General features: G+C 34.6%; 3 protein-coding genes across 4 annotated transcripts; all 3 read left to right on the top strand.

The window, feature by feature from the left end:
- Window positions 1–484: 484 nt before the first annotated feature.
- On the top strand, window positions 485–2,217 carry LOC132068110 (peroxidase 5-like). The gene is made up of 2 exons (XM_059461590.1): window positions 485–843; window positions 1,241–2,217. The coding sequence occupies exons 1-2, from the start codon at window positions 604–606 to the stop codon at window positions 2,003–2,005; spliced, it is 1,005 nt and encodes a 334-aa protein (XP_059317573.1). The 5' UTR covers window positions 485–603; the 3' UTR covers window positions 2,006–2,217.
- A 2,195-nt stretch (window positions 2,218–4,412) lies between these two features.
- LOC132068108 (pleiotropic drug resistance protein 2-like) lies at window positions 4,413–13,127 on the top strand. Its single transcript, XM_059461588.1, has 20 exons — window positions 4,413–5,501; window positions 5,836–5,956; window positions 6,105–6,193; window positions 6,384–6,468; window positions 6,552–6,842; window positions 6,926–7,016; window positions 7,304–8,204; window positions 8,582–8,742; window positions 8,863–8,966; window positions 9,047–9,212; window positions 9,299–9,424; window positions 9,527–9,657; window positions 9,739–10,071; window positions 10,411–10,701; window positions 10,944–11,027; window positions 11,111–11,241; window positions 11,332–11,559; window positions 11,678–11,849; window positions 11,933–12,187; window positions 12,493–13,127. The coding sequence occupies exons 1-20, from the start codon at window positions 5,104–5,106 to the stop codon at window positions 12,760–12,762; spliced, it is 4,428 nt and encodes a 1,475-aa protein (XP_059317571.1). The 5' UTR covers window positions 4,413–5,103; the 3' UTR covers window positions 12,763–13,127.
- Window positions 13,128–23,269: 10,142 nt separating this feature from the next.
- On the top strand, window positions 23,270–25,551 carry LOC132068107 (uncharacterized). Of its 2 annotated transcripts, none has more exons than XM_059461586.1 (3): window positions 23,270–23,629; window positions 23,966–24,653; window positions 25,064–25,551. In XM_059461586.1, exons 1-3 carry the CDS (start codon window positions 23,381–23,383, stop codon window positions 25,255–25,257), a joined length of 1,131 nt encoding a protein of 376 aa, XP_059317569.1. In that variant the 5' UTR covers window positions 23,270–23,380; the 3' UTR covers window positions 25,258–25,551. The 2 variants fall into 2 exon arrangements, with proteins under 2 accessions (XP_059317569.1, XP_059317570.1); XM_059461587.1 differs by having other exon boundaries at window positions 23,281–23,629; window positions 23,966–24,661; window positions 25,064–25,273.
- The last annotated feature ends 292 nt before the right edge of the window (window positions 25,552–25,843 follow it).

Genomic DNA, 25,843 nt, shown 5'->3' with positions numbered 1-25,843 from the left:
ATCAACTAAAAAAGCATACTTAGACTTTTAAAAATTGAATTTGTTTATCCATTAAATAATTCTGTGCAACTTTTTATTTCGACAAAGATGAGAATTTCAACTCGCCAAATATCAAAATTTGCCTACGGATTTGCATTTGTGAGTCAAGTTTTCCAGAATCAAGTATGTTTTTCTGTTCTACCAATAGATGGTTTTACCTCATCAACATGTGATACATTAGTTAAAACTTTATCAATTTCCATTCAGGTAAACCACAGTAAATCAAATCAATCATCTCAGCCTCCCTATGAGCACAACTTACTGTCATTTAGTGAAGGAAAAAGACTGTCAAACATGTCATGGATATAATAAGTTGGTAAGAGTGGAGCTCTTCAAAGGTCAGACAAACTAAAAAAAGACTTCAAATTTTCAGTTTGTATTACAGGCAATCATGTTCTATTTTAATATTGTCAAAATATTCCTCAACTACATGCTTGAAGCAGCTACTAAGGCATATTGGAAACTATAAATGATCCATGGTGTTTCATAAATTATGCATCACTTGATTAGAGCTATTGAGGAAAAAAAAGCCATAGTAGCTAGCTGCTCTTGAGCCACAAAAAAATGGATTCCAAGAGCTTAAATTGTTCTGTTATTGCACTTGTTTCTTGCTTGATTTTATCTCTTTCAGTCTCATCCGTGGCCAAACGACCACCCTCCTGTCCGCTGAAAGTAGGTTACTATTACCATACTTGTCCCTCTGCTGAAGCCATTGTGAAAAACGTTGTGTACAAAGCCGTTTCTCGTAATCCTGGCATAGCTGCTGGCCTCATTAGGTTGCATTTTCATGACTGCTTCGTGAGGGTACATTAATGCCTTTTCCTCCAATATACTAGTGCTTCTCTTGATAATCTCATTCTTCACATTATATGTTTCTGCATGTTGAACAGTGTGGCCATTTCATCTAAATTCTTAAGCTGTTAGCGAGAAAGCACACTTTTAATTACTAAGGAATTATTTCTCAACACACCCTTTCCCGTGTTGGCCTGATTTTCTTTCAACAAACACGTGGAAATACTTTTTTGCTTTTTAGGTGACGGTCAGATTTGAACTCAAGACCTTAGCCAGCTCTGTTAATGTGTTGAATTGTGTTACCAACTCATTGAGCTTTTAGATGAGGTGGTCACAATAGTTCAACACGTGCTACTCTTGATAAATTTTTTTAACTTAATTACTTTTTCCTGCATTTTATGTACTTTAGGGATGTGATGCATCTGTGCTGTTGGATGGGCCGAATTCAGAAAAGGAAAGCATAGCAAACAAAAACAGTTTACGAGGCTTTGAGGTGATTGATGCAGCTAAAAAGCAGCTCGAGGCTGCATGCCCTGGAACAGTCTCGTGTGCAGACATTCTTGCCTTTGCTGCTCGGGACAGTTCCTACAAAGTTGGGAAAATAAACTATGATGTCCAAGCAGGACGTCGTGATGGGCGTGTTTCTATCAAGGACGAGGCCTTGGCCAATCTTCCCTCTCCGTTTGTCGGTGTCAAGGAACTAATCAAGAACTTTGCAAGAAAAGGGATGTCAGCTGATGAAATGGTGACACTCTCTGGTGCACATTCTATTGGTATTGCTCACTGTGCTGTTTTCGCGAGCCGATTATACCCTCAAAACAAGCAACAAAATCTGCCAATTGATCCCGAATACGCGAGGATGTTAAAGTCCATTTGTCCACCAGAAGCACTTACAAATGGAACAGGAGTAGCTAATCCTGCTAATCTTGATGTTCTAACACCCAACAAATTGGATAACAGATATTACATGGATTTGAAGAGTAAGAAGGGACTTTTAGTTTCTGATCAAACATTGATGAGTGATCCTAAAACCGCTAAAATGGTGAACTTTAACGCGAGGTATGGTCGCGTGTGGGGTAAGAAATATGCGGAGGCTATGGTGCATATGGGTACTTTGGACGTCCTCACGGGGCGGAAGGGTGAGATCAGGAAGAACTGCCATTTTGTGAACTAACTGTGTGTCATTGGGAGATCATAGCTTGCCATGTTGTGAACTAATTTGTCATTCTTTTTGCTTTATGAGTTTTGTAAAAGCTTCTAGAACTATTTCAATTTTCATTTTATTGTTTTTGTGAGGTGTAAGCATCCTAAATAGTGAGAATGGTTCAATCTTTGTTGAATTGTTACACATGAATCTTCTTAATAAACTTTGTTCATGATTGAGAGTTTTTAAAAGATAGGATTGTTACTTTTTTTCATGCTTTGAAGTAGTTCTTAAATAAACTTATTTCAATTTGTTACACCTCTCCCCTCCCCATGTGAATTCACCCCGAGTCTAATGCCTTAAAGGCCTTTTTAAGCGCCTCGCTCGAACGGATTCGACAACCATGATGCGCCCTCCACCCACTTCAATTTTTGTGTGTGCCCAAAAGCCAGCCCACCCGGCTTTTGAGACCTCGGAAGACATACAAGTGTTCCTCTCATAAAAGAATACCGACTTAGTTCGCCATTACCGTGCGGGAATATCAACCGGTCGATACCAGGTCAGCCCCTAGGACACTATTCGCCTTGGGAGTGGTTCGGCCATCGAGCTAATTTGTGGGGTAGGGGATAGGACTGGAATTACTTCTGTTTGAACTAGTGTGACATGCTGCCAGAAATTGGTAAGTACAAAAGTTTGCAAAATGCAAAGGGCTAACTTAAATTGCAAACCAAAGGTTTTGGGGTCAAAGTCTCAAAGAAATTGGAATTTGCTGGAATTAGTATTAACAATGGGGCAACTGCATTGAAACTTAAGGCCTAGGGCCCAAGGCAGATATATCTACCTTGGAGGCACTAATCCATGTCACATTATTAGGAAGAAATTGAAAAATATAGCTATTTTTTAGATAGCTAATTAAGGTTAGGCAGGGTTTCAAAGAACAAAAATGCGTTCTCATACGCATATTAGGACAACCATGATGCGCCCTCCACCCACAAACAAGAATTATTTCAAATTATAAATAAGGAAATATAAACATCCTTATTCAAGTATATAATATTCTTAGTTTTTGTGCACGTGCGTTGCACATGTATCCCATGTCAATTAGTATAATTTTTTTTTAAGACATAAAAATTGTTACGAAGTGTATGTAACTGATTAACATGGAATTGGAGAAAAAAAAAATACAAGTTCAAGATCTGGCGAAAACAAGAATTAAAATGCTTCAATGTTATAAAATCATTCAAAAACTTTAGTTGAAAGATATTTGCTTTTTACGGCTATGCTATTATCAAATTTCAGTTTGGCTTTAGGCCATCAACTTTATTGAGCCACCCCTGAACTTTTCACTTTCATAGATCCTACTTATAGTATAATATGTTATACAAGGACTGATAATGCTTAAAAGATTAATTCAAAGAAAACATCAATTTTGGACATGAAATACAGCTTTGGAACTCCATCGCCCCGATCAAACTCATGTACAAATTGAACTGTGGCAAATGACAATACATCGACATCGCTTGTATAAAATCTTGACTGTGCAATTAAGTAAACCGTATCAATAGTAAAATCGTAAATAACTATTCGCATCCGGCGTTTATACTAAATCTAGCATTTTAATCTCAGATATGAAATTAAATTTAAAATACATGAAGTATTATTTAACTATAGTTAAGTAATAAACATGTACTACTCCCTCCGTTTCAATTTATGTTAACCCATTTGACTTGATACGAAATTTAACAAAGAAGAGAAAACTTTTAAACTTGTGGTGTTAAGTGAGTCACATATTTTGTATGGCTATAAATCATTGCATAAAGGTAAATTGTTTTCAAATATAGAAAGGGGTCAGTATTTTTGGCACGGATATAGATTCACATAAATTGAAATGGAGGGAGTATAATTTAGTGTAAATGCGGAGGAAATAACAAAAATGTGTTATCATACGCGTATTAGGGCCCAACTTATTCAAATTTTCGTCGTGTAAGACTCATTTAAAGTGGAAGTGTTCTCTACTATAAAAAAAACTTCATACTCAGATATGATCCAAGACCTCTAATTAAAAGTGGAGGAATAATATCTATCCCACCCAAATCCTCGATGGTGAGTCAGAAGTACATAAGATAAAGCAAAAGGTCAGTGAGAAAAGCACCTTAAGAGACAACAGTAGAGTCCGTGCCTTAATGAAATTAAGTTAGTAATTTGTCAAACCTTAGCATTTGTTTGACTGACAAAATCAGTCTCCATAAAATATCTTACTCCATATTATAAAGTTCATCCACTCATAACTAACCTCTTTTATCCAAAAAAAGTTAGTGCTCAAGTAATGAAAAGTCGTTAAAAAATCATTACTTGTGGAAATACTCCTAACTCCATATAGGTGTATATTCATTGGTTCTTTCCTGATCTTTTACAATATACTAAGCACAAAGCGTCGGACTAAAACAACTTAAAGATACTTTTAATATGGTATGACGTTTCTTGTTATGAGCCATGCCCGTATATTTTCCCAAAAAGCACTACGCTGCATATGATTTTTTTTCCTTTTAGCTACCATGCAGGACTTTATTCACACACTCAATAATATTCCTATCAAACTAAGTTTCACATGGCCAATTATCTCATGAGCTTATCCGGAGATATGCATGTCATCCACATCAATCTAGTATTTATTGTCACCAAAGTGTACTGACTACTTTTTTGTGTATGCATCTTTAAAATTACGGATAAAGGTAGTAAATCAGCTTGCAAATTTGCTTTCTGCTTATCTATATACCTTTCTTTATAAATAGTAGGTCGAATTCACTGTCTACATCTTTTGGCTGGTACACATAGATTATGCGCTCTTATACATAATATAATACACAGATTGTATATTCAAGGGCTATTTTAGTTTAAGCAGTTTGGTGGCAATTTAGGTTAATTCTTCTATCTCTTTTCTTGGAATGATATAAGACTCTTCCTTTGGTTTCATCTTTTCAGTATATATAAAGGTGAAACTTCTGCACTAACTGTATTTGTGAAGAACTTATACGCAAACGTTAAGTCTAGAAAAGGGTGTTTGATTCAGTGACTTATATCTTTTATGATTATCATAAAATCTTGAATGGACTGAGAAGAGGGTGAAAATGTCAGCAACTATAAGCAAAGATGAACTAGCCAACTCTATAAGCCGACGATCGACGAGAATCATGAGCTTTGGATCAGCAAGTGGAAGAAGTTGGGCTTCAGCAAGTGTTAGGGAAGTTTTTGCTGCACCAGGAGGTGATGTTTTTCAGACAAGTGGGAGGGAAAACGACGACGAAGATGAGTTAAAATTGGCTGCAATTGAGAGACTTCCAACATATGATAGGGTAAGGAAAGGAATTTTGAAGCAAACATTGGATGATGGAAAGATTGTTGATCAAGAAGTTGATGTTACAAATCTTGGATTGCAAGATAAAAAGCAGCTGATGGAAAGTATACTTAAAATTGTTGAAGAAGATAATGAGAGGTTTCTTCTTAGGCTAAGAGATAGGACTGATAGGTAAAGTACTTTAATCTTTCTTGATATCAATCTCTTTTCATTATCGAGGTCAGCCTATGCACACCTCGACTATTTTATTGGGTATTTGCTACCTTACATGCTAGCACAGGAACCAGATAACTTTGTCCACTGAGGCTCAGGTAGATGGATAGAAATCACCTATTTGTCTCTATGATGATTTGAACCTTGTGTCCCATGGTTTTCACCCATGAACACTAGATAACATCCTTGGGTGCAATAATTTCTTAAGCTTGGTGTTTGACATTGTTCCAATGATGCAAATTATGTGTATATGAATAGGAATATTGATGTTTCTTTGTGTTGCATGAAACAGGGTTGCGATTGATGTTCCAAAAATTGAAGTTCGGTTTGAGCATCTTTCCATTGAAGGAGATACATTTGTTGGATCTAGGGCATTACCTACTTTGTTGAATGCTACCATCAACTTTATAGAGGTACTATTTCCTTTTCAGAAATCAATCTTTCAACAATTATAGTTATTCTTAGGTTCTATGTTGTTTAATTTTGCTACCAAATGAGGACTTTGTGCAGTAGGAACATGTAATAATTAATTGTTTCTCTTTTATGTTACAAATTTCATAGGGGGCTCTTGAAAAGATCAAGCTTGTCCCTTCGAAGAAAAGGGTCGTCAAGATACTTTGTGATGTAAGTGGAATTGTAAAACCATCAAGGTATGTTCAATAAACGATGTTCCATCTATAATCTGTTTGGCAAAACTTCCAAGATCTGCTTATTTTTAAAAAGTGCTTTTCGTCAAATAGACATTCCATCTGTAGTCTGTTTGGCGAAGTTTCCACAATCTGCTTATTTTAAGAAGTGTTTGTTGTCTCATAAAAAGTATATGCTTTTTGTATCTTATAGGATGACACTACTTCTCGGGCCTCCAGGAGGTGGGAAAACTACATTGCTAAAGGCACTTGCTGGAGTACCAGACAAGGATCTAAGAGTATGTGATTCTTCAACTTCCAAAATTATGGCTTAAAGTGTTTAGTCTATGATGTATATCTAACTATTAGTTCGTCTATTTAGGTTACTGGAAAAATCAGTTATTGTGGTCATGAACTGTCAGATTTTATCCCTCAAAGGACTTGTGCTTATATTAGTCAGCATGACCTTCATTATGGAGAGATGACAGTCAGAGAGACGTTGGATTTTGCCGGACGTAGTTTAGGAGTTGGAACAAGATATGAGCTCCTCACTGAATTGTCAAGGCGTGAAAAGGAATTGGGAATCAAACCGGATCCCGAGATAGATGCATTTATGAAAGCTACAGCAGTTGCAGGCCAAGAATCAAGTCTAATCACAGACTATATTCTTAAGGTTAGATCCTGATGTTAGTCATAATAATTCCGTGTATTTCAGAACCGGTATACGGGGTATCTTATTATTCGGGTAATCTGCAGATACTTGGGCTGGATATTTGTGCTGATATAATGGTAGGTGATCAGATGAGAAGGGGTATATCAGGTGGGCAGAAGAAGCGGCTGACGACAGGTTTCTAAACTATTGCTCCATCCGTTCCATTTTACATGACTCTTTTCTTTTCAGTCTGTTCTAAAAAGAGTGAGACCTTTCTATTTTTGGAAACTCTTTAACTTTACACTTACCACTTACCCTTAATGACATGCTTTTATAGCCTGATAATGTTATGACATGTTTAAGACCACAAGTTGTAAAGGCACTTTTAGTATGTGTTGAAAGTCTTTCATTCTTAAATTTCATGCTGAGTCAAATGAGTATGCACCTTATGACACTTCGTATCAACTATTTACTGAATACAGGAGAAATGTTGGTTGGTCCTGCTAAAGTTTTCTTTATGGATGAAATCTCAACGGGCCTTGACAGTTCTACAACATTTCAAATTATCAAATACATGAGGCAGATGGTCCATATAATGGATGTGACTGTGATAATATCCCTTCTTCAACCTGCACCAGAAACTTTTGAACTTTTCGATGATATCATTTTGCTTTCGGAGGGAGAAATAGTCTACCAAGGTCCACGTGAGAACGTTCTTGAGTTTTTCGAAAGTGTTGGATTTAAATGCCCCGAAAGGAAAGGAATTGCTGACTTTCTCCAAGAGGTTACTTCTCTAAAGGACCAAGAACAGTATTGGTTCAGAAAAAAACAACCTTATAGATTCATTCCAGTGGCTGAATTCGTGGAATGCTTTAGCAATTTTGGTGTTGAACATAAGCTTTTTGATGAACTAGGAGTTGCTTATGACAAAAGCAGAGCCCATCCAGCTGCACTTGTCACAGAAAAATACGGTATCTCCAACATGGAGCTCTTCAAGGCATGTTTATCAAGGGAATGGCTATTGATGAAGCGGAATTCATTCTTATACATATTCAAGACATTCCAGATTACTATCATGTCAATAATAACCTTTACAGTATTCTTTAGGACAGAGATGAAAGTCGGAAAGATTGCAGACGGAGGCAAATTTTACGGGGCATTGTTTTTCAGCCTCATCAATGTGATGTTTAACGGTACTGCAGAGCTTGCATTGACCATTTTCAGACTTCCCGTGTTCTTTAAACAAAGAGATTCTCTATTTTATCCTGCCTGGGCTTTTGCTCTCCCCATATGGCTTTTAAGAATCCCCCTCTCCTTTATGGAATCCTTGATATGGATTGTCCTTACTTATAATACCATCGGTTTTGCTCCAGAGGCAAGTAGGTATGTACCTGTCGTTCACTCCAATAGACTATAAAAGAATACTCCATCTGTTTCAATTTAATTGTTTTGTTTGACTGGGCACGAAGTTTAATAAAATAAAGAGTTCTGAATCTTGTGGTCTTAAACTAAAGATGTGTGTTATGTACCAAAATTCCGTTTGAATCTTGCGATCTTAAAAATGACAGGCAAAATGTTAGAATTAAAGAGTTACCAAATATAGAAAGAGGCATTCTTTCTTAAACAAACTAAAAAGGAAAGGAAGATACTTAAATTAAAACAAGGAGTATGATTTATGGCTAATGTGAATATTTAATACATCCTGAAAATAAGTTCAAAGTAATCAGACTTACTTTATTTTCACCACGGAATATTTTCAGGTTTTTCCGCCAATTCTTGGTATTTTTCGCTCTGCACCAGATGGCATTGTCTCTTTTCCGTTTCATTGCTGCAATTGGAAGGACTCAAGTAGTTGCAAACACTATCGGTACTTTCACTCTACTGATAGTCTTTGTGCTTGGTGGTTTCATTGTTGCGAAAGGTCAGTTACATATTGTTATTTTACATCACAGATCTATAGGTGGACATAGATTACTAAAATTGATCGACGTTCACATTGATGTCCGATATTCTTACTGCCATTTCTTATTTGTGATTATAGATGACTTGGAACCGTGGATAAAATGGGCCTACTATGTGTCTCCCATGTCATATGCACAGAATGCCATAGCCATCAACGAATTTCTGGACAAAAGATGGAGTACTGTAAGCTCTACTATTCGTTCGTGATAAGTGACTACCATTGACATTTGATTATATTTACATACCTATCTTTTCATGTTCAGCGTAACAATGATACGAGTTTCTCCGAGGAAACGGTGGGAAAGGTTCTTCTTAAGTCAAGGAGCATGTATTTAGATGACTATATGTTCTGGATATGTGTCATCGCTCTATTTGCCTTCTCATTTCTCTTCAACTTCTGCTTCATCTTGGCGCTGACATACTTAAACCGTATGACAGAAATTCCCTCTCTTCTATTTGAAATTTCAGAAATTTATTTGTTGCTCTCTGATCCATTTTTGTAAATAAAACCGCAGCATTTGCTGATTCTAAATCTGTTACAATGGAAGATGACAAATGTAAGAAAAACGAGCAAAGAAACCGTAATCCCAAAGAAGCAACAGAGAAGAGTTCAGCATCTACCACCGTGGCGGTTGATGAAGGTTTGACAGTCATATACATATCCATTTTCCGTGTCTTTAGATTTCTAATATACTTTAGAGATACTGCTGTAAAGTTAAGCAATTCCTGAATGATTGTTGCAGGTATAGATATGGCTGTAAGGAATAACTCGAGTATTGACGAAAAAGCAGCCAAAAAAAGAGGAATGGTGCTTCCTTTCCAGCCATTGTCGCTTGCATTTAACCACGTCAATTACTATGTCGATATGCCAGCAGTAAGAAACATTCATCGGGTTCCAACCGTTGATACTGTTATGCTTAATTTCTTACTCATCACCCGGTTGTATGCGTGTCAGGAAATGAAAGCCCAAGGAATTGAAGAGACTCGTCTCCAATTATTACGAGATGTTAGCGGCGCTTTCAGGCCTGGAGTCCTTACAGCCTTAGTTGGTGTAAGTGGAGCTGGTAAGACCACTTTGATGGATGTCTTAGCAGGAAGAAAAACTGGTGGCTACACTGACGGAAGTATCGTAATTTCTGGTTATCCAAAAAACCAATCAACTTTTGCTCGTATATGTGGTTATTGTGAACAAAATGACATCCATTCTCCACATGTTACTGTTTACGAGTCATTGATATATTCAGCTTGGTTGCGTCTCTCTCCAGATGTCAAAAAGGAAACTAGGATGGTATAGACTCCTATCACCTTTTCCGGTTTGTTTATATTATGTTCATGCCCTCAAAAGTCTCATTTTCTGCTTCTGCATATGTTTCTAAACCTTGCAATAACAATAAGAATCTTTATTTATATTTTATGTTAAAGCCATGTTTAAGAAATCCGCCTGTGTGACCTTTCTGGTCACATTGCTGGTCCCGAGCCGGGAAAAAAAAAAGGTCGTAATAGGCTGACAGCCAACATAAAACCAGCATAAAGCCGGTCATTTTATGATGAATCATCATAATTCAGAATAGTCGACCCCATCTATCATGGGAGGTGAAGGACTAACTTGCCTAGTGTTTTTGTTCAGAATTTCGTCGAGGAAGTAATGGAACTAGTTGAGTTGAATCCACTCAAGAAATCTCTAGTTGGCCTGCCAGGGGTAGATGGTCTCTCAACTGAACAAAGGAAGAGACTGACCATAGCTGTGGAACTGGTAGCAAATCCATCTATTATTTTCATGGATGAACCTACATCAGGACTCGACGCTAGAGCTGCAGCAATTGTGATGCGAACTGTGAGAAATACAGTGGATACAGGCCGAACTGTCGTGTGCACTATCCACCAGCCAAGCATAGATATATTTGAAGCTTTTGATGAGGTAAAGATCGAAATATTGGCTTATAAAGAACGACAACCTTCTATATTTGGAGTCAGTTTGACATAAATTTCCCCGTTTTACTCTCAGTGACTTGATTTATAGCCACAAAGATGTCATGTTTAAGACCACAAGTTTTGAAAGTCGTTCTCTCTTTATTAGACTCAGCGCTTAGTTACACATTCACATATAAAACGGAGGAAGTATAACTGTCTTTCTGCTCACGCGAATGACTACCTTTGCAGCTGTTGTTAATGAAAAAAGGAGAACAAGTCGTTTATGCTGGACCTCTCGGACATCATTCTCGGCTATTGGTTGAGTATTTTCAAGTCAGTATCATCTCATCCAAAATTTTCAAGTTCTCACGGTGACACTGTATAGATAAATCAGTAATTAAAACTGTTTTTTCCAGTTTGTTCCTGGGGTTCCTACAATTAAAGAGGGATATAATCCGGCTACTTGGATGTTGGATATCACCACTGCAGTTGAGGCTCAACTTAATGTGGACTTTGCAGATATTTACGCGAACTCGGATCTATATAGGTAATAAGAAGATAACATAGCCTTTTTCATTTTAATTTCAGTATTGTGTTGCTAACTACCTCACTGTCGTTTACAAATCAACTTTCACAGGAGGAATCAAGAACTTATCAAACACCTAAGTGTTCCAGCACCAGGGTCCCGAGACCTTTGTTTTCCTTCGAAATACTCCCAACAGTTTATCAGTCAGTGCAAGGCTTGCTTTTGGAAACAAAACTTGTCCTATTGGAGGCATCCACAGTATAATGCCATAAGGTTTTCTATGACAGCAATAATAGGAATTATATTTGGCATTATTTTCTGGGATAAAGGGAAGAAAATGTAAGTCATCGTCTTGCACAAGAACTCGTTTTTCTCCTTTTCCTGTCACTATTTTATCGATGAATCAATCATCTAGGCGTCATTTCATGGAACCCTGATGGCATAATCATGATAACAGGTACAAATTGCAAGACCTATTAAATCTACTTGGAGCTATGTATGCTGCTGTTATGTTCCTTGGCGGAACAAATACTTCAGCTGTCCAGTCTGTTGTGGCAGTAGAGAGAACGGTTTTTTATCGAGAAAGAGCAGCAGGGATGTATTCTGCTCTGCCTTATGCATTCGCTCAGGTAAAGGAAGCACCAAACAGAACATAATTTGTAAAAAACATATCATTGTCAAAGAACTAAATAGTCCATTTTGCCCTCTGCAGGTGGCCATAGAGACTGTCTACGTCGCGATCCAAACATTTATTTACAGCCTCCTCCTATATTCAATGATCGGTTTCCACTGGACAGCTGCTAAATTCGTTTGGTTCTATTTCTTCGTTTTCATGTGCTTCATCTACTTTACTATGTATGGAATGATGCTTGTAGCACTCACTCCGAGCTACCCGATTGCTGCCATCGTCATGTCATTCTTCCTCAGCTTTTGGAACTTGTTCTCCGGTTTCCTTATCCCTAGACCGGTAAGTAAATCAACCCCTGCACTGTCAAAATGAGTTTAACTTCTCTGCAAATTTTATACTATAAGTTCACTTAAAAGTACTATCCAAAAGCACGCATTTTAGCTCAGAAGAAGCAGAACAACGACAACAACAATATTGGTGCCTCAGTCCCAAACAAGTTGGTGTCAGCTATATGAATCTTTACGATTCCATTTAATCTCAACTCATGTCATCTTCACATCAAAAGAAGCATAACACTTTAACTGAAATCTAACACATTGAAAAAGATTTCAGCATCTGATACATCAAAATTTTGCTTTTTGCAGCAAATTCCAATATGGTGGAGGTGGTATTACTGGGGGTCTCCAGTATCATGGACAATATATGGTCTTGTAACATCTCAGGTTGGTGACAATAACGATAATGTTGAGGTACCAGGCGTTGGCGAAATACCATTAAAGCTGTATCTAAAAGAATATTTGGGATTTGAGTATGATTTTTTGGGAGTTGTTGCTGTTGCACATGTGGCATGGGCTGTTCTATTCTGCTTTGTTTTTGCCTATGGCATCAAGTTCTTGAATTTTCAAAAGAGATAAGTGAAGTTGAAGACAATAGAAGGTTTAGTGTACGCATAATTGTACATAAGCTAGGCAGAGAAAACAGTTGTTGCTGGTATCTTCTTCTATGTTGCTCGGACTGTCCAAAAATGATCTAGCTTTTGAGTGTTGGATCCTCCAAAAATGCACTACTTTTGAAGGATCTTACACGCACCCGATGACATTTTGAAGAGTTCGAGCAACATAGATCATCAATTTATTTCTTGCATGTTACTCAAATAGTTCTTGTGTCATCCAGATGATTTATTAATTTTGATGTAGTATGAATTTCCTTTGTAAGAGTTTTGCTCCTTAACTCTTGTGATATTAAATAAGTTGCATGCATTGACATATGGAGTGTCAGATGGGCGGGTTCTGCTGCATTTGTACGGTTTAAAACCAACGTTCAACACAAAATCTTTTTTTTCATTTGTTTGTTCTTGAATAATTTGTTTAATTACCAAATCTAACTAGTTCCCTTTTATGTATCATAACTATATCAAACTAAACTAAAAAAACCTTGTGTTTATATGTTTTGATAGGTTTCTTGATGAGTTTGATCCAAACTTTTAGATAGGCTGACTTGAACTATGTCCAAATTGATCTGTTAATGAATATATACCTGTCCAACCCATTTTTGTCTAGATGAGTTATATTTGATTGGGCTAAAATTTGACGAGAAAAATTGGCGAATAGTTTTTTCTGGACTGCTAATTATGTTTTTGCCATCGTTTTAAATCTATTCAATGCTTAGCTACTTTTAAATTTTCCCCATGAAATAGGTAAAGAGAGAAAAGTTTAGGATTAATTTAGAGGGTGAGATTATGTTTTAGCTAGAATTTGGGATTACTAATTTTTTTAGAGCAAATAAAGGAAATATTTGTTATGTGGACCTTAATTTGGATAATTAGATTTCTAAACTTCAATTTTAACTATGCGTATATGTCGCTCATCCAAATAGGAAAATGGAGAGAATAAGAAATGGAGAGGAGCCTCGTCAGGATTTGGAGAGAAAGTGGTATCCTAGAAGGAAATGAAAAAGTATGACAAAAACTCAAGATTCTGGTCATTTCAGTTTTATTTCTGTGCATTGTTTGTTTGTTCTGTTGGCTGATATTGTTATCTAGAGACAATTTTACCCTTTGGAGAGCCCATGTCACTGAATGACATAAATAGCACATATGCTCCTAATTAGACTTTGAGCCATCACTCATTAGCCGATCACCCAAAAAGGATAAAAAGGTACTCCTATTGCTGTGATGATATTCTCCTGGAAGCTTGAAAATCAGATTTTTGAGCTGATTGAAAAAAGAAAAAAGGTACTCCTATTCTTGGACTTGAACTTTTTGTTAATCGAAGGTAGTTGAGTATCAAATTTTGGCATTTGATATACCTAACTAAAGCTAAAACATGTACAATTTTATTAGTTTATATTTTTTTTTTGCCCCCTTTAAGCCTTGTCATTGTCGTTATCTTTTTGGGTTAATATATTATTAAAAAAATGAGAACTTTAAATGATTTTTTTAAAGATTATAAATAAGGGACTCTTTTTGAAATAAAAAATATGATATCACATAAAATAAAATGAAGGAAGTAATAAATGTCTGAAATTCATTCATTTTTACCTGAATTTTAGGGAGAAAGCATGTCTAATTAATTTTGAAGTGAGTAAACGTGCAAAAAAAAAAATTAAAAAATAGTATAAATTAAATGATGGTGTCAAATAAAATATGTCAATACTATTAAACATAGAGAAATTGACATAAATAGCTGCAACAGAATAATAGCCAACAAATGTGTATTCTTTGTATATTAATGTATAATATATATAAAATATATATTTTTAATACAAAATAGTACTATATATTTTTGTATATTTAACTAACGAATGTAATTATTTTGCCCAACTGACCAAATGTGTAACTTTCCCTTAAATGTAATACGTAGTACTATGTATATACATAAAAACTAGGTTGCAATAACGTAGTAACATATAATTAGAAGGTATTTCTCAAGCCGCCAAAAATACAAATACAGCAAAAACCTCCAGTCTCGATTAGCAATCTTCGAGATTATGTTTAATAATCTCCTTTCTTCCCATTAAAGAAGCTGTGGCAACCAGTTTATTTTCGAAACTTTGGAGATTTTTATGGAAGTCTTTAACTAGCCTTTCTTTTGATATAAATGTTGATGGACGATGATGATGATTATGATAAAGAAATTCGTCCATGGTACGTTGGATTACGACGTATTGAAAAAAAATCCATTGTGGACAAGTTTCTTTCGTCACAAATTGGCTACGTGAAGAACTTTCTGTGAAAAATTAAAGTAAATTTTTTGGAAGAACAAAAATATCATAGATATTTAAAAGAGTTTCTAGAAAGTTATAATATAATATCTTTGATATATATTGTATTTAGGGATTGTCTAGAAATTCTAGACAACTTTAGATATTTATAGTTGAGGATAGAATTATCTAGAATAGTCTAGTGTAGGATCTTGGATAATTATCACAAAGAAAAATCTAGATATTCTAGAGTAGTGGTAGGGGATAAAGATGATTAGTTTTTTCTTATGGATCATCTAGAATAATATCTAAAAGCGTCACAAACAAGTATAAATAGGAGTGACATTAGACATTTGTAATCAAGCGAAACCAATACGATTGTAAGTCATTTAAGCCAATTTAAGAAAGTCTTTCTTGTGTCAAATTCTCCTTTTAATACATACTTCTGGTTAGTTGAATCTTAGATCTTAGTTACGATCTTGGGCTATGAAGGTTTTATTTACTTTTAACCTGCTTTATGTTCTCTACTTTCACTTGCATCACTTCCCACAAGATTGGGACGTTGACATGCTACGACGAATTGAATTCTTGAAAATGAGAAAAGACTCGAAGGGATTTCACTTTCTTGCGACAAAAATAGTACTACGAAGTATGGGGTGAAAAGGTGGGAGTTGTTCGTGTTCATCGATGCAAAAAGGTTGTTGTAAGAAGCATTATACCAATGAACGCATTCCAAGGAAGGTTTCTTCGAGTGGTGGAATTAAACGAATACGTACTGAGAGAAGCTTCACCCTTTAAAGGCTGTGTCAATGTGAGACCCTTAAACTCATCATATGCAGTGTGAACGAAGAAACCCTAATCGACGTACTCAATAATTGTGAGTTCTTTGAGAAATTGAGCCTTTGTGGTTGGTCTGTCCCAAGAACTTGAAGATTTGTCACGAGGAACTCAAGTTATTAGAGATTCATCATATGCATGTGTGGGAATCTTACCTATGCTGCTAGACCGTAGCTATATAAGTTGGTGCTGCAAGACTTTTTAATATTCATCTAAAGTATATCTTATATTCATTGTCCAAATTTTCAAGCCAACCTCGAGATGCGTACACATTCTGCCAGTGGGTACGATCCGCCTGTCAAAGCTTAGATAAAATTTATACTCGATGTGCTCTCTTCTGATTACTTTCTCCATTTTGATGATATGTGTATATGAAGTTATTTCATATTTTTAAAGAATTAATTATACATTTGTCCCTTATTGATTGTGTAAGAGCTTTTTAAAATGAGTTTATAATGTTTTGGCACTTTGCTTATTGCCTTAACATTTTGGATTGAATGTTCATATTCTTTAGTACAAATAAGTTACTCCCTCCATCCCAAAAAGATTGTCATTTTTTGACTTGGCACAAAGTTTAAGAAATATAAAGGAAGGCTTTTGAAATGTGTGATCCAAAATAAGCCTTAGATATTTGTGTGGCTGTAAATCATCTCATAAAGTTAAATTGTTTCTAAATATAGAAAGAAGACAATCTTTTTGGGACAGACTAAACAGGAAAGGAGGACAATCTTTTTGGGACGGAGGGAGTAGTAATCTATATTGTTTTTTCTGCATGCTTCTCTTACTTGACGTGTTGTAATTAACCCCCCCCCCCCCCCCCGGCCAGGCCACCCCTCATAATCTTTGTAAGAGTTCCGCCTCTGTGAAATACTACCTCCATCCCACAACTAGTCGTCATGTTCCTATATATGCGAATAATCAAAAATTGCATAAAAGTACTATATATTGCAGTTTTTCTCATATCAATATTGTGAAACTTACATCTATACGAACATGACAAACATTATGGGGACTTTTGCTGTTTTATTACCTGCCACAATAGGTAAGGAACTAAAGATTGTAAAAGAATATTATACTGATGGTGCATATTCCATTGTGACTAGTATATAAAATTCTTTATTCAATCCAAATCAATTTAGGTAGAGGAGACGAAAGACGATTGTGTGTGTAAGGTAGTGTACTAGAAGGAAAAGAAAAAGGGCGTTTTTTACTTTTAGCACCAAAAACCTAAGATGTATATAAATTATGGCTAGTTACAAGATTTCTCAAACTCTAATTAATATAAGGGAAAAGGGCCAAATTCACCCTGTACTTTGAAAAAATGTTTATACTTACCCCTAGTAACTTATACCATTCACCCGTGTCCCCACCGTTAATAAAATATTCTCCCTTACCCCCTTCCCTAACGGACTGCCAACTGTGTCATTGACACCTCATTAAAAATTCCCACCTAAAATCCTAGTCACCATTTTTCATTAATTTATCACTGAATTAAATTGACCCGCCCCACGAATAAAACCCAACCCATTTACCCACCAAATTAAACCCCAAATTTCATTTCTCCAACCTTGTTCATCTCATTCCTCCATTGAAACAATGATTTTAAGTCTATATAAATCTATAAATAGTCAAATACAACATATTTTAATCAATTGAAAGTTAAATACGGAGAGTCAAATTTCATAAAGATCAAAAGTAGAATCTATAACTATAATTTAGGGACTCAAAGTGCAATTATCCCTAGATAGCACAAAGTTTTGGTGTTCTTCAATGCTATTAACTTGCCCAACATTTTCACTACAATGGGGGAGGACAGAAGACTCGAGTAAATAACTTTTTTTTTTTTTTTTTAATTTTAGCATATAAATTTGCATTTCATTTTTCTTGTAGTTCCTTAAGAAGGACATGTAAATACATCTGGAAAAAAGTATTTATATAGTTACGTCATTTATCAAGTAATTACATGCTATAAATATCATTATAACTGCTTGTTTGGATGGTTGCTACCTATTTTATTGTATTGTATTTTTACTTGAAATATATGTTTGTTTTGATTGTTAACTTGAATTTTATTGTATCGTATTGTTAAATCCGTCGTTCTTTGAAGTGTCATTTATGTAACGACTGATTCGGTGTGATCGTGTCGTCACCTTTTTTTTTCTCATCTTACCCTTACTTATTATTTAATACTAATCTTACTAATCCTACTTTTTACCCTTTACCCTATCTTTTTAATTTTATCGCGTATCATACTTTTTCTTTGTAATATATAAGTTTATTCTTCAAACTACTAGTGTGTGACACAATGAAACACAACATTATACAATACATTATGAAATGATAGGTAACAAGCATCCAAACAAGCCATAATAAAATTAATGGTAACTAATCTGCTATGAAAAGTTCTTTTCCACAAGTTAAATTACATTAATAATCTAAATCCAAACTAATTTAGGTTTGAGGTAGGAGAGAGAGATTCTAGTTTTATCCACAAGGAAATCAAAAACGACTTTTTTTCCTTTTAGGACCAAAACCTAAGACATATAAATTTAACCGGCCGGGGTAAAAGGTATTTACATATAAATTTAACCGGCCGGGGTAAAAGGTATTTCTCAGAGCCTAATATAATTCTCTCAAAATGCAAAAACAGCATAATCCAGAAAAACTAGAAGCTCCAGACTTGATTAGCAATCTTCCAGATGAAGTTTTATGTTTAATAATCTCCTTCCTTCCCACTAAAGAAGCCATAGCCACCAGTTTATATTCAAAACGCTAGAAATTCTTATGGAAATTAGCTTTGTCTCGTCTTTCTTTTGATCTAACAGTTGATGAAAACCACGATAATAATGATTTTCAAATTGAACGTATCAAAAAAATATCCATTGTGGCCGACTAGTTTCTTTCATCGCATGTTGGTAATGTCACGTTTTTTCACTTGCATCACATTCCACGAGACTGGAGATGCTCCAATTACATGCTACGTCGGATTGAATTCTTGAAAAAAGAAAAAGAACATGAAGGAATTTCACTTTCTTACTGTTCAAATAGCGTTGCGTGTGGGAACACGTGGACTCCTCCACGTGATCCTATATTAGATTTGAGTTTCAAACTGTTCACCATTGACTCTCGTAGAGGTATTAATGTACCAAATAAGAAGCATATTCAATGGAAGGTTTCTTCAAGTGGTGGAGCTAAATGGATATATACTAAGTGATGCTTCACCATTTAAAGGTTGCGTCAATGTTAAAACCCTAAAACTCCCGTCTTGTCACGTAGACGGTGAAACCCTAACCGACATCCTCGATAATTGTGCTTTCTTGGAGAATTTGAGCATGGGTGCTTCTACCATCTTTCAGTACCTAATTTCTAAAAGCCTAATTAAGTTGGTGTTGGATGATTTTTCTTATATATCTGAGGTATCGACTGTACTATTCATTGTCCAAACCTTCGAGTCTTGAAGACAAACAACCCCAAGTTGTGGGATCAATCGGACTCTGGTAGCTTAGTCGGATCCAGGATTTCAATTTGATATTCAGTTTGTAGGTTACACTTTTGAAATTATGGGTTCATAATTTATTATCTATTTTAATCGTAGTGATTTTTCATATATATTTTCATGTTTCGTGTCGACACCATTGGGTTCATATGAATCCGATAATTATATTCTCTATCTACCACTGATAAATAAGTTGGTATAACCTTTTTCTGAAATGTATCTTTATTCTTTAGTTTGTTACTTCTCCTTCTTGATGTGTTCCCTTAAACTTAATGAAGCTTCTTCTATTGCAATTAAATTCCCCCTTTGTGAAAGATTTTAAGTTATGTGCATTGTCAAAAGTTGGTTAAGTTCAATTATAATAATGGGTAAATCTTTGTAGGAAGCGAAATCTAACCTGGAAAATAGAAGAGCAATATGCTATTACGAACTCAAGCTCGAGCTCGGTTATATTTTAATAAAGCTCGATTGAGGTCACTTGGGCTCAACTCGGCTCAGTATTGTAAAAAACTTGGTTGAGCTAGGTTCAGTTGGGATCAGCTTGGGCTCGGCCGCGCTCGACTCCAAGGCCTAATCCTATGTATGTTTAACCAAGTAATATATTCCGTTGCTTTGATCTTTGATCACATTTGAAAAATGTATTGATTGTTCATATTTAGATTGGCAATGTTAGTTGTCGACCCTATTTGTGTAAAGCATATGCATTCAACTTAGAAAAGCAATGCTTAACGTAAGGGTGTTAAATGCACCGAAATGAGTAATATCATTGACAACTCTATTTGGTACTTTTATTTTGTTGTTTCAAGAAATCTCTTGCTTTTTGTGTAAGCATAAACTTAGGTACAATAGTTGCCCGTCTTCAACATTTTTTTATGATAACCGAGAAGTTCTTAAAAGATATTAAATGTACGGATGAAAACTCGATGGATAATTGACGTTTTACAAACCATAGTATATAATGTGAAGGGTCTTCCATTATTATAAGCTCTTGGAATTTCTAAATTACATTAGTTTCCACGAATCCATCTACCATGGAATAAGAGAAAAGGGAAAAGAAAAAGAAAATCTATGGAAATGTATTTATACAATGAGAATTCAAAAACAAAAGGAGATAGGTTATCAAAAACTTATTAACACTCAATATTTACATCAAACTGATGAGCAGATGACATGTATCTTTTACTAGTTCAACCTTGTGCAATTACAATGAGTAAAGTAGGGGTTTTAAGCTTTTGAATGTTTGACCAAAGATGATCGAAAAGTGCTTTTGAATATTTACTACTTTAATTTTCATCGGAGTAGACAGAATAATATCAAATGTCATCTTCTAATCTGCATTTTCGTGGAACTCAAATCTCATTTAAAAAAGTATATGTCTTTATCTTTTAGTAACTGAACGGTAAGTGATTTAACATAACAATGTGGTACAAGAAATTCTGTTAAAACAACTTGAAAAATTCCTTATATAACTCAAATATAGTCGTATACTACAAGAAGTTATGAGTTATGGGTTACGGGTTGGTTTAATTTGCAATAAAACTTTTTCATAAAATACATAAAATATTGCTTTAAATCTGTTACATAAAATGTAACTGATGAAACAACTGATTTTCCTTCTCCATTACAGATTCTATATTTGGTCTTACTATAACTATAAAAACAATTCTCATTATTCATTACACATTTAATCGTCAAATTCCATTTATTGTAAGATAACATTGTTATTTTCTACGGTTAACTACTAAACATTAAATAAGATTAGATAAATTAATTTCCTTTTGGGTAAAAAGCACTTTTTGGTTCTTGAGTTATTGATAAATTCTAATTTTAGTTTTTATATCTGACTTAGCATATTTAAACTCCAATTAAGTGAAACGTGCACTTTTGATCCCTTTGCTTGTGAATGTTCACAAATTTAGCACGATTATTAATTATTTCACGGTTTAAATTACAAGGAAATGGTCTTTTATGGTGACTAAATATTTGAATAGACGAAAATGACCTTTTCAAAACTCTCTTTTATAAATATAAAGATTCATTATGTGCAAGAATGAAGATCTCTTATAAAACCGACATATAAAAACAAGTTATTTTATATCTTAAGCTTCTACTATTAACCCATATTTGACAATAATATAAATGACATATTTCCAACATAAAGGGATGAAATATACGCATTTAATTAATTAAATACTAAATATGCACAGTCTGTCAGATATCACGAGAACTAAAATCAAAATTATGTGACAATTAGGGGGAGGAAAATAAACCACCTAATATTTATAATAAAATAATTTGGACTTATAAAATAAGAAAAAAAGTACATTGGGCATGATGGGACGCTTTATTCTTTTTACTGGCGGATCAAGTTATTGAACCAAACCTTTCTATTTTTTCCCAATAATACCCCTCTACGTCATATATATTTTGAATATTTTCTTAAATATTTCTTCCCCCCCCCCCCCCCGGTCCCCTAAAAATATAAAATTAAAAATAAGTTTGTAAAAGATTACAAATCTAATTGACTCTTTAATTATTTATTTGTTATGTTAAGCTTCAACAATTGATTCATATTTAACAGTAATATAAATAACATATTACCAACATAAAGTGACCAAATATATAAAATTTAATTAATTAAATACTAAATATGCTCAGTTGCATATCAGGTATATTATATTAAAATAATAAATAAGAAAAAAAGTACATTAGGAATGATGGGACCCTTTATTTTATTTTTTTCTGGTGGATCAAATTTTTGAACCAAACCAGCATATTTTTTTTTCCAATAATACCCCTCTACGTAATATATATTTTTGAAAATATTTTCTTAAATATTTCTTTTTTCCCCCAAAACCAAACCCTAGAAACACAAATTACAATTTACTCAAATCCGAAAAATTCGTTTAATTCATTTAAAGGAATAATCCAATTTGCGATCAGAGACTTCATAAGTTGAATTATTGCTTCAATTTTAATAAAAAGGTTCGTAATTTGATCCATATTTTCAATTATTTTATTATTTGGTTTTAATTATGTAGTTTTGTGTAGATGTTTTGATCATTTCTTGAAATTAATTTGTTGGGTTTTAATTTTAAATTTCAGATTTTTGGTTTTGTTTTCAGTTTTTTTTTTTTTTAATGTATTGTGCTCAGTGCCTAAGCAAGTTTTTTTTTTAATTTTTTTTTTCTTTTGCTGATTAAAAGAATCTTTTTTTTTTTTTTTTTTATAATTTTATGAATGTTATTTAGGTACTTCAGCATTTATGGGGTTATTGGTTTTTGTTAAGATTGTACTAATATTTTTGAAAGATTCTTTTTTTTGGTGTGTGTGTTTGTGATCATCTACTAAGACATTGTTAATTTAAAATTTGTTTTTTTTTTCTTTGCTGATCAAAAGAATCAGTTTTTCTATAATTTTATGAATGTTATTTAGGCACTTAAGCATTTATTGGGATTGGTGGTTTTTGTTAAGCTTGTAGGAGTAATATTTTTGAAAAAAAAAAAAAGATTCTTTTTTTTCTTTTGGTGTGTGTGTGTGTGTTCATCTACTAAGACCTTGTTAATGTTTGTGCTCCCAATCAACATCGACGATCGGCAGTACTTTGTAGATAATTAGTACTTTTTTGTGTAAGATTTCTCCACATATATATATGGGGTGGTGGTGGGGGTGGGTGATGGGGTGGGGTGAATATGAGGTGCGTTCGAGGGTGGTTGTTGGGTTGGGACGGGTGGTGCGGGGAAGGGTAGGAGGTGGGATATATATATATATCCATTCTGTGAGGGGTTTCTCCCTTGAATCAGTTAACTTTTAATTCCATTAATTTTTTGGGCCTTGATGTGAAGATTTTTGTCTTTTCATGTATATGTTGAAATTACTGATGATAATATGCTTTCGTTTTCTTAATACAAGGCATAGTATTAAACTACCAAGTTTTGAATCTCATTATGGTTCTGTGCTTTTGAAATAATCAGGTTATCGGGTTTGAGCTGAGAATCATGAGGTTTAAAAGGGGAAGCAAAGTGGAGGTAATAAATACGAAGAAATTGGTTACGAATCAGGAAATTGGTCAAGTTTTGGAGGTATTTGATGAATCTTCTTGGAAGACTGCTACAATTGTGAAGGTTCTAGATAGAGATTACTATTTGGTACAACAGACTGGATGCTTGGAGGAGCTTTGTGTGCACAGATCAAACACCAGAGTGGTACAATGTTGGCAAGATAAGGAACGGAACTTGAAAAGGAAGGTGAGTTTGTAGTCTCCATTTCCCAAAACCTAATGTTGTTCTCTCCTAATTCTTTTCATTTTCATTCTGAGATTTTTGTTTGCATCATGTAGAATGATAGAAGAAATTTAGCATTGCTCTTTTTTTTTCCCCAATCTTCTTGATTGCGTTGCGTCTAATAGAATTTCCCAGTTATATTTGGCCTTTCTCGCTTTATTTTGAGGATTTTCCGTTTTCTATTTTGAGTTCCACTTATTTTTTTCATTATTTATTCATTCATTATATTGTTTGGTTCTTCGTAGTCATCTTCCCGTTTTAGTTTGTGTTTGTTGACTATATGTTTGTTTCTTTTTATAGGGATCTGGATTGTGTAGGAGACCTGACCAACTATCAGCTTTAAAACCTTCTAAAAAGGTGAGCAAGGTCCTGTCTTTTAGCGCAAGGAATAGATCTCTTGTTGCGGATGATCATTTAGCTTCTCAGGAGTGTACTGAGTTGCGGAAGTCTCATATTAGCTCTTCGTTATTGCTAAATAGGGTATCCCAAGTTGCCCTGTCTAAAAATGAAACCTTTAGAAACATTCAGGATTTAGAGGCAACTGAGAGAGCTTTTAAGAGACGGAGAGTAGTGCCAGCTGTCTTAAAGGGACAAGTCAATGTTAGTGCCAAGTGCAAAGAGAATATAATGGGTGAGAAGTATGTATCTGATGGATATTGTGCATTGGAGCAAACCAAAAGAAGTGATTCTCTTAGTGATGCCTGTTCCGTTGGTAGTTGTAGTATCAACGATAAATTTTCTAACTTATCCCCAGAAGAAGTATGCAGTGATGTAGAGTCTTTTCAAGATTCTGCAGATAAGGAGGAAATAGCAGCAGGTATTCATAGCTTGGAGTTACATGCTTATCGGTGCACTTTGGAGGCATTGTATGCGTCCGGTCCCTTAAGTTGGGACCAAGAAGCATTGTTAACTAATCTTCGAATCTCGCTCCATATTTCAAATGATGAACATTTAGCAGAGCTGAAGACTTTAATTTCTGCTGGAACTGGTATTCATGTCAGTTGATTTTGTTTTCTGCCTTTGTAACAAGCATGAGAATAGGTGTTTTGTTGATATTTTTGTCTTTGTTGTTTACCTCCATCCCTGTAGACAGTTATGCAATTGTAACTATGTTATCATGCCTGATATTCTTGGAAAGAAATAAACTTCTATCTTTTTCAAATGCATTTCTTTGTGAATGTTTGTAATAGAGAGCGAACAATCATGTCGTATTATTCATGAAGAGCCTCTGATATTTTACGGCGATTATCATTAAAGCTGCTAGGAACATTTTTCGTTATTTGACTGTCAATACTAGTCCTCTTATGGATTTTAATTACCAATTTCTTTGGTGTTCTTGTTGGGAGCATATTCATTTCTTTCCAAAGAGTTTTATTCATAAGTATGTGAATTTTCCAGGGCAACAGTTGGATGTATACATCCTTTGCCTCCAAAACTCAAAAGATGATGCTTGCGTTTGCAGCACCTCGACTCCTGCAACAACTGTCCCACAGATAAGACAATTCATGGCTTTTGTTGTTATTACTATAAAGCTTCATGATTTGTTTTGTCTGGATAACTTCGATATTGGCATGTTTTTTGCTGAAAAGTAAATCAATTCAAATCCAACTATTTAAGGTCTTATAATATGCTGTATCTATGCTTATGGATCCTCCGATTGCATATTGTACTACTTTGAACCAGAATATGGTGGAAGACTGACTTCCTGTACATACAGAGAAGAGTTATAGGATTTTCTTTTTTATCAACGGAGCAGGAAAAGACATTTACATTTAATTGGAGAAGTGGAAATAATATAGTTAAAAAAATCTCAAGGTGTTTGTAGATGAAGTGTAAATCAAAGGCACTCAATATGAAAATGTGTAATCAAATTATTGGGTTGTGTCTCTTAGCAGTTATATCAGAGTTTTTGGTTGCTAGTTCTAGTTCTATGGTAGAGATTACTCTTGTTTTCGAGTATCATATTTTAATGATTCAGTGGTCTAAATCAAAATCTTTTTAACTAAACATTGACGACAAATGTAATATAGCAACTATAAAGTTAATTGACACTTGCTGTAGTATTGTTCTGAGATATATCAACATTAACCTTGATTCCTTTCAAATCTTGTATTTCCCCCAAAGGAGACATTGGTTCCTTCGAAATTTCTGTTGTCTTGAGTGCTAGCTTTTTGATTA

The sequence above is a fragment of the Lycium ferocissimum genome, chromosome 8, assembly GCF_029784015.1.
Source record: "Lycium ferocissimum isolate CSIRO_LF1 chromosome 8, AGI_CSIRO_Lferr_CH_V1, whole genome shotgun sequence".
In the NCBI taxonomy this organism is placed as follows: Eukaryota; Viridiplantae; Streptophyta; class Magnoliopsida; order Solanales; family Solanaceae; genus Lycium; species Lycium ferocissimum.
This window is presented reverse-complemented; position numbering and strand designations above follow the sequence as displayed.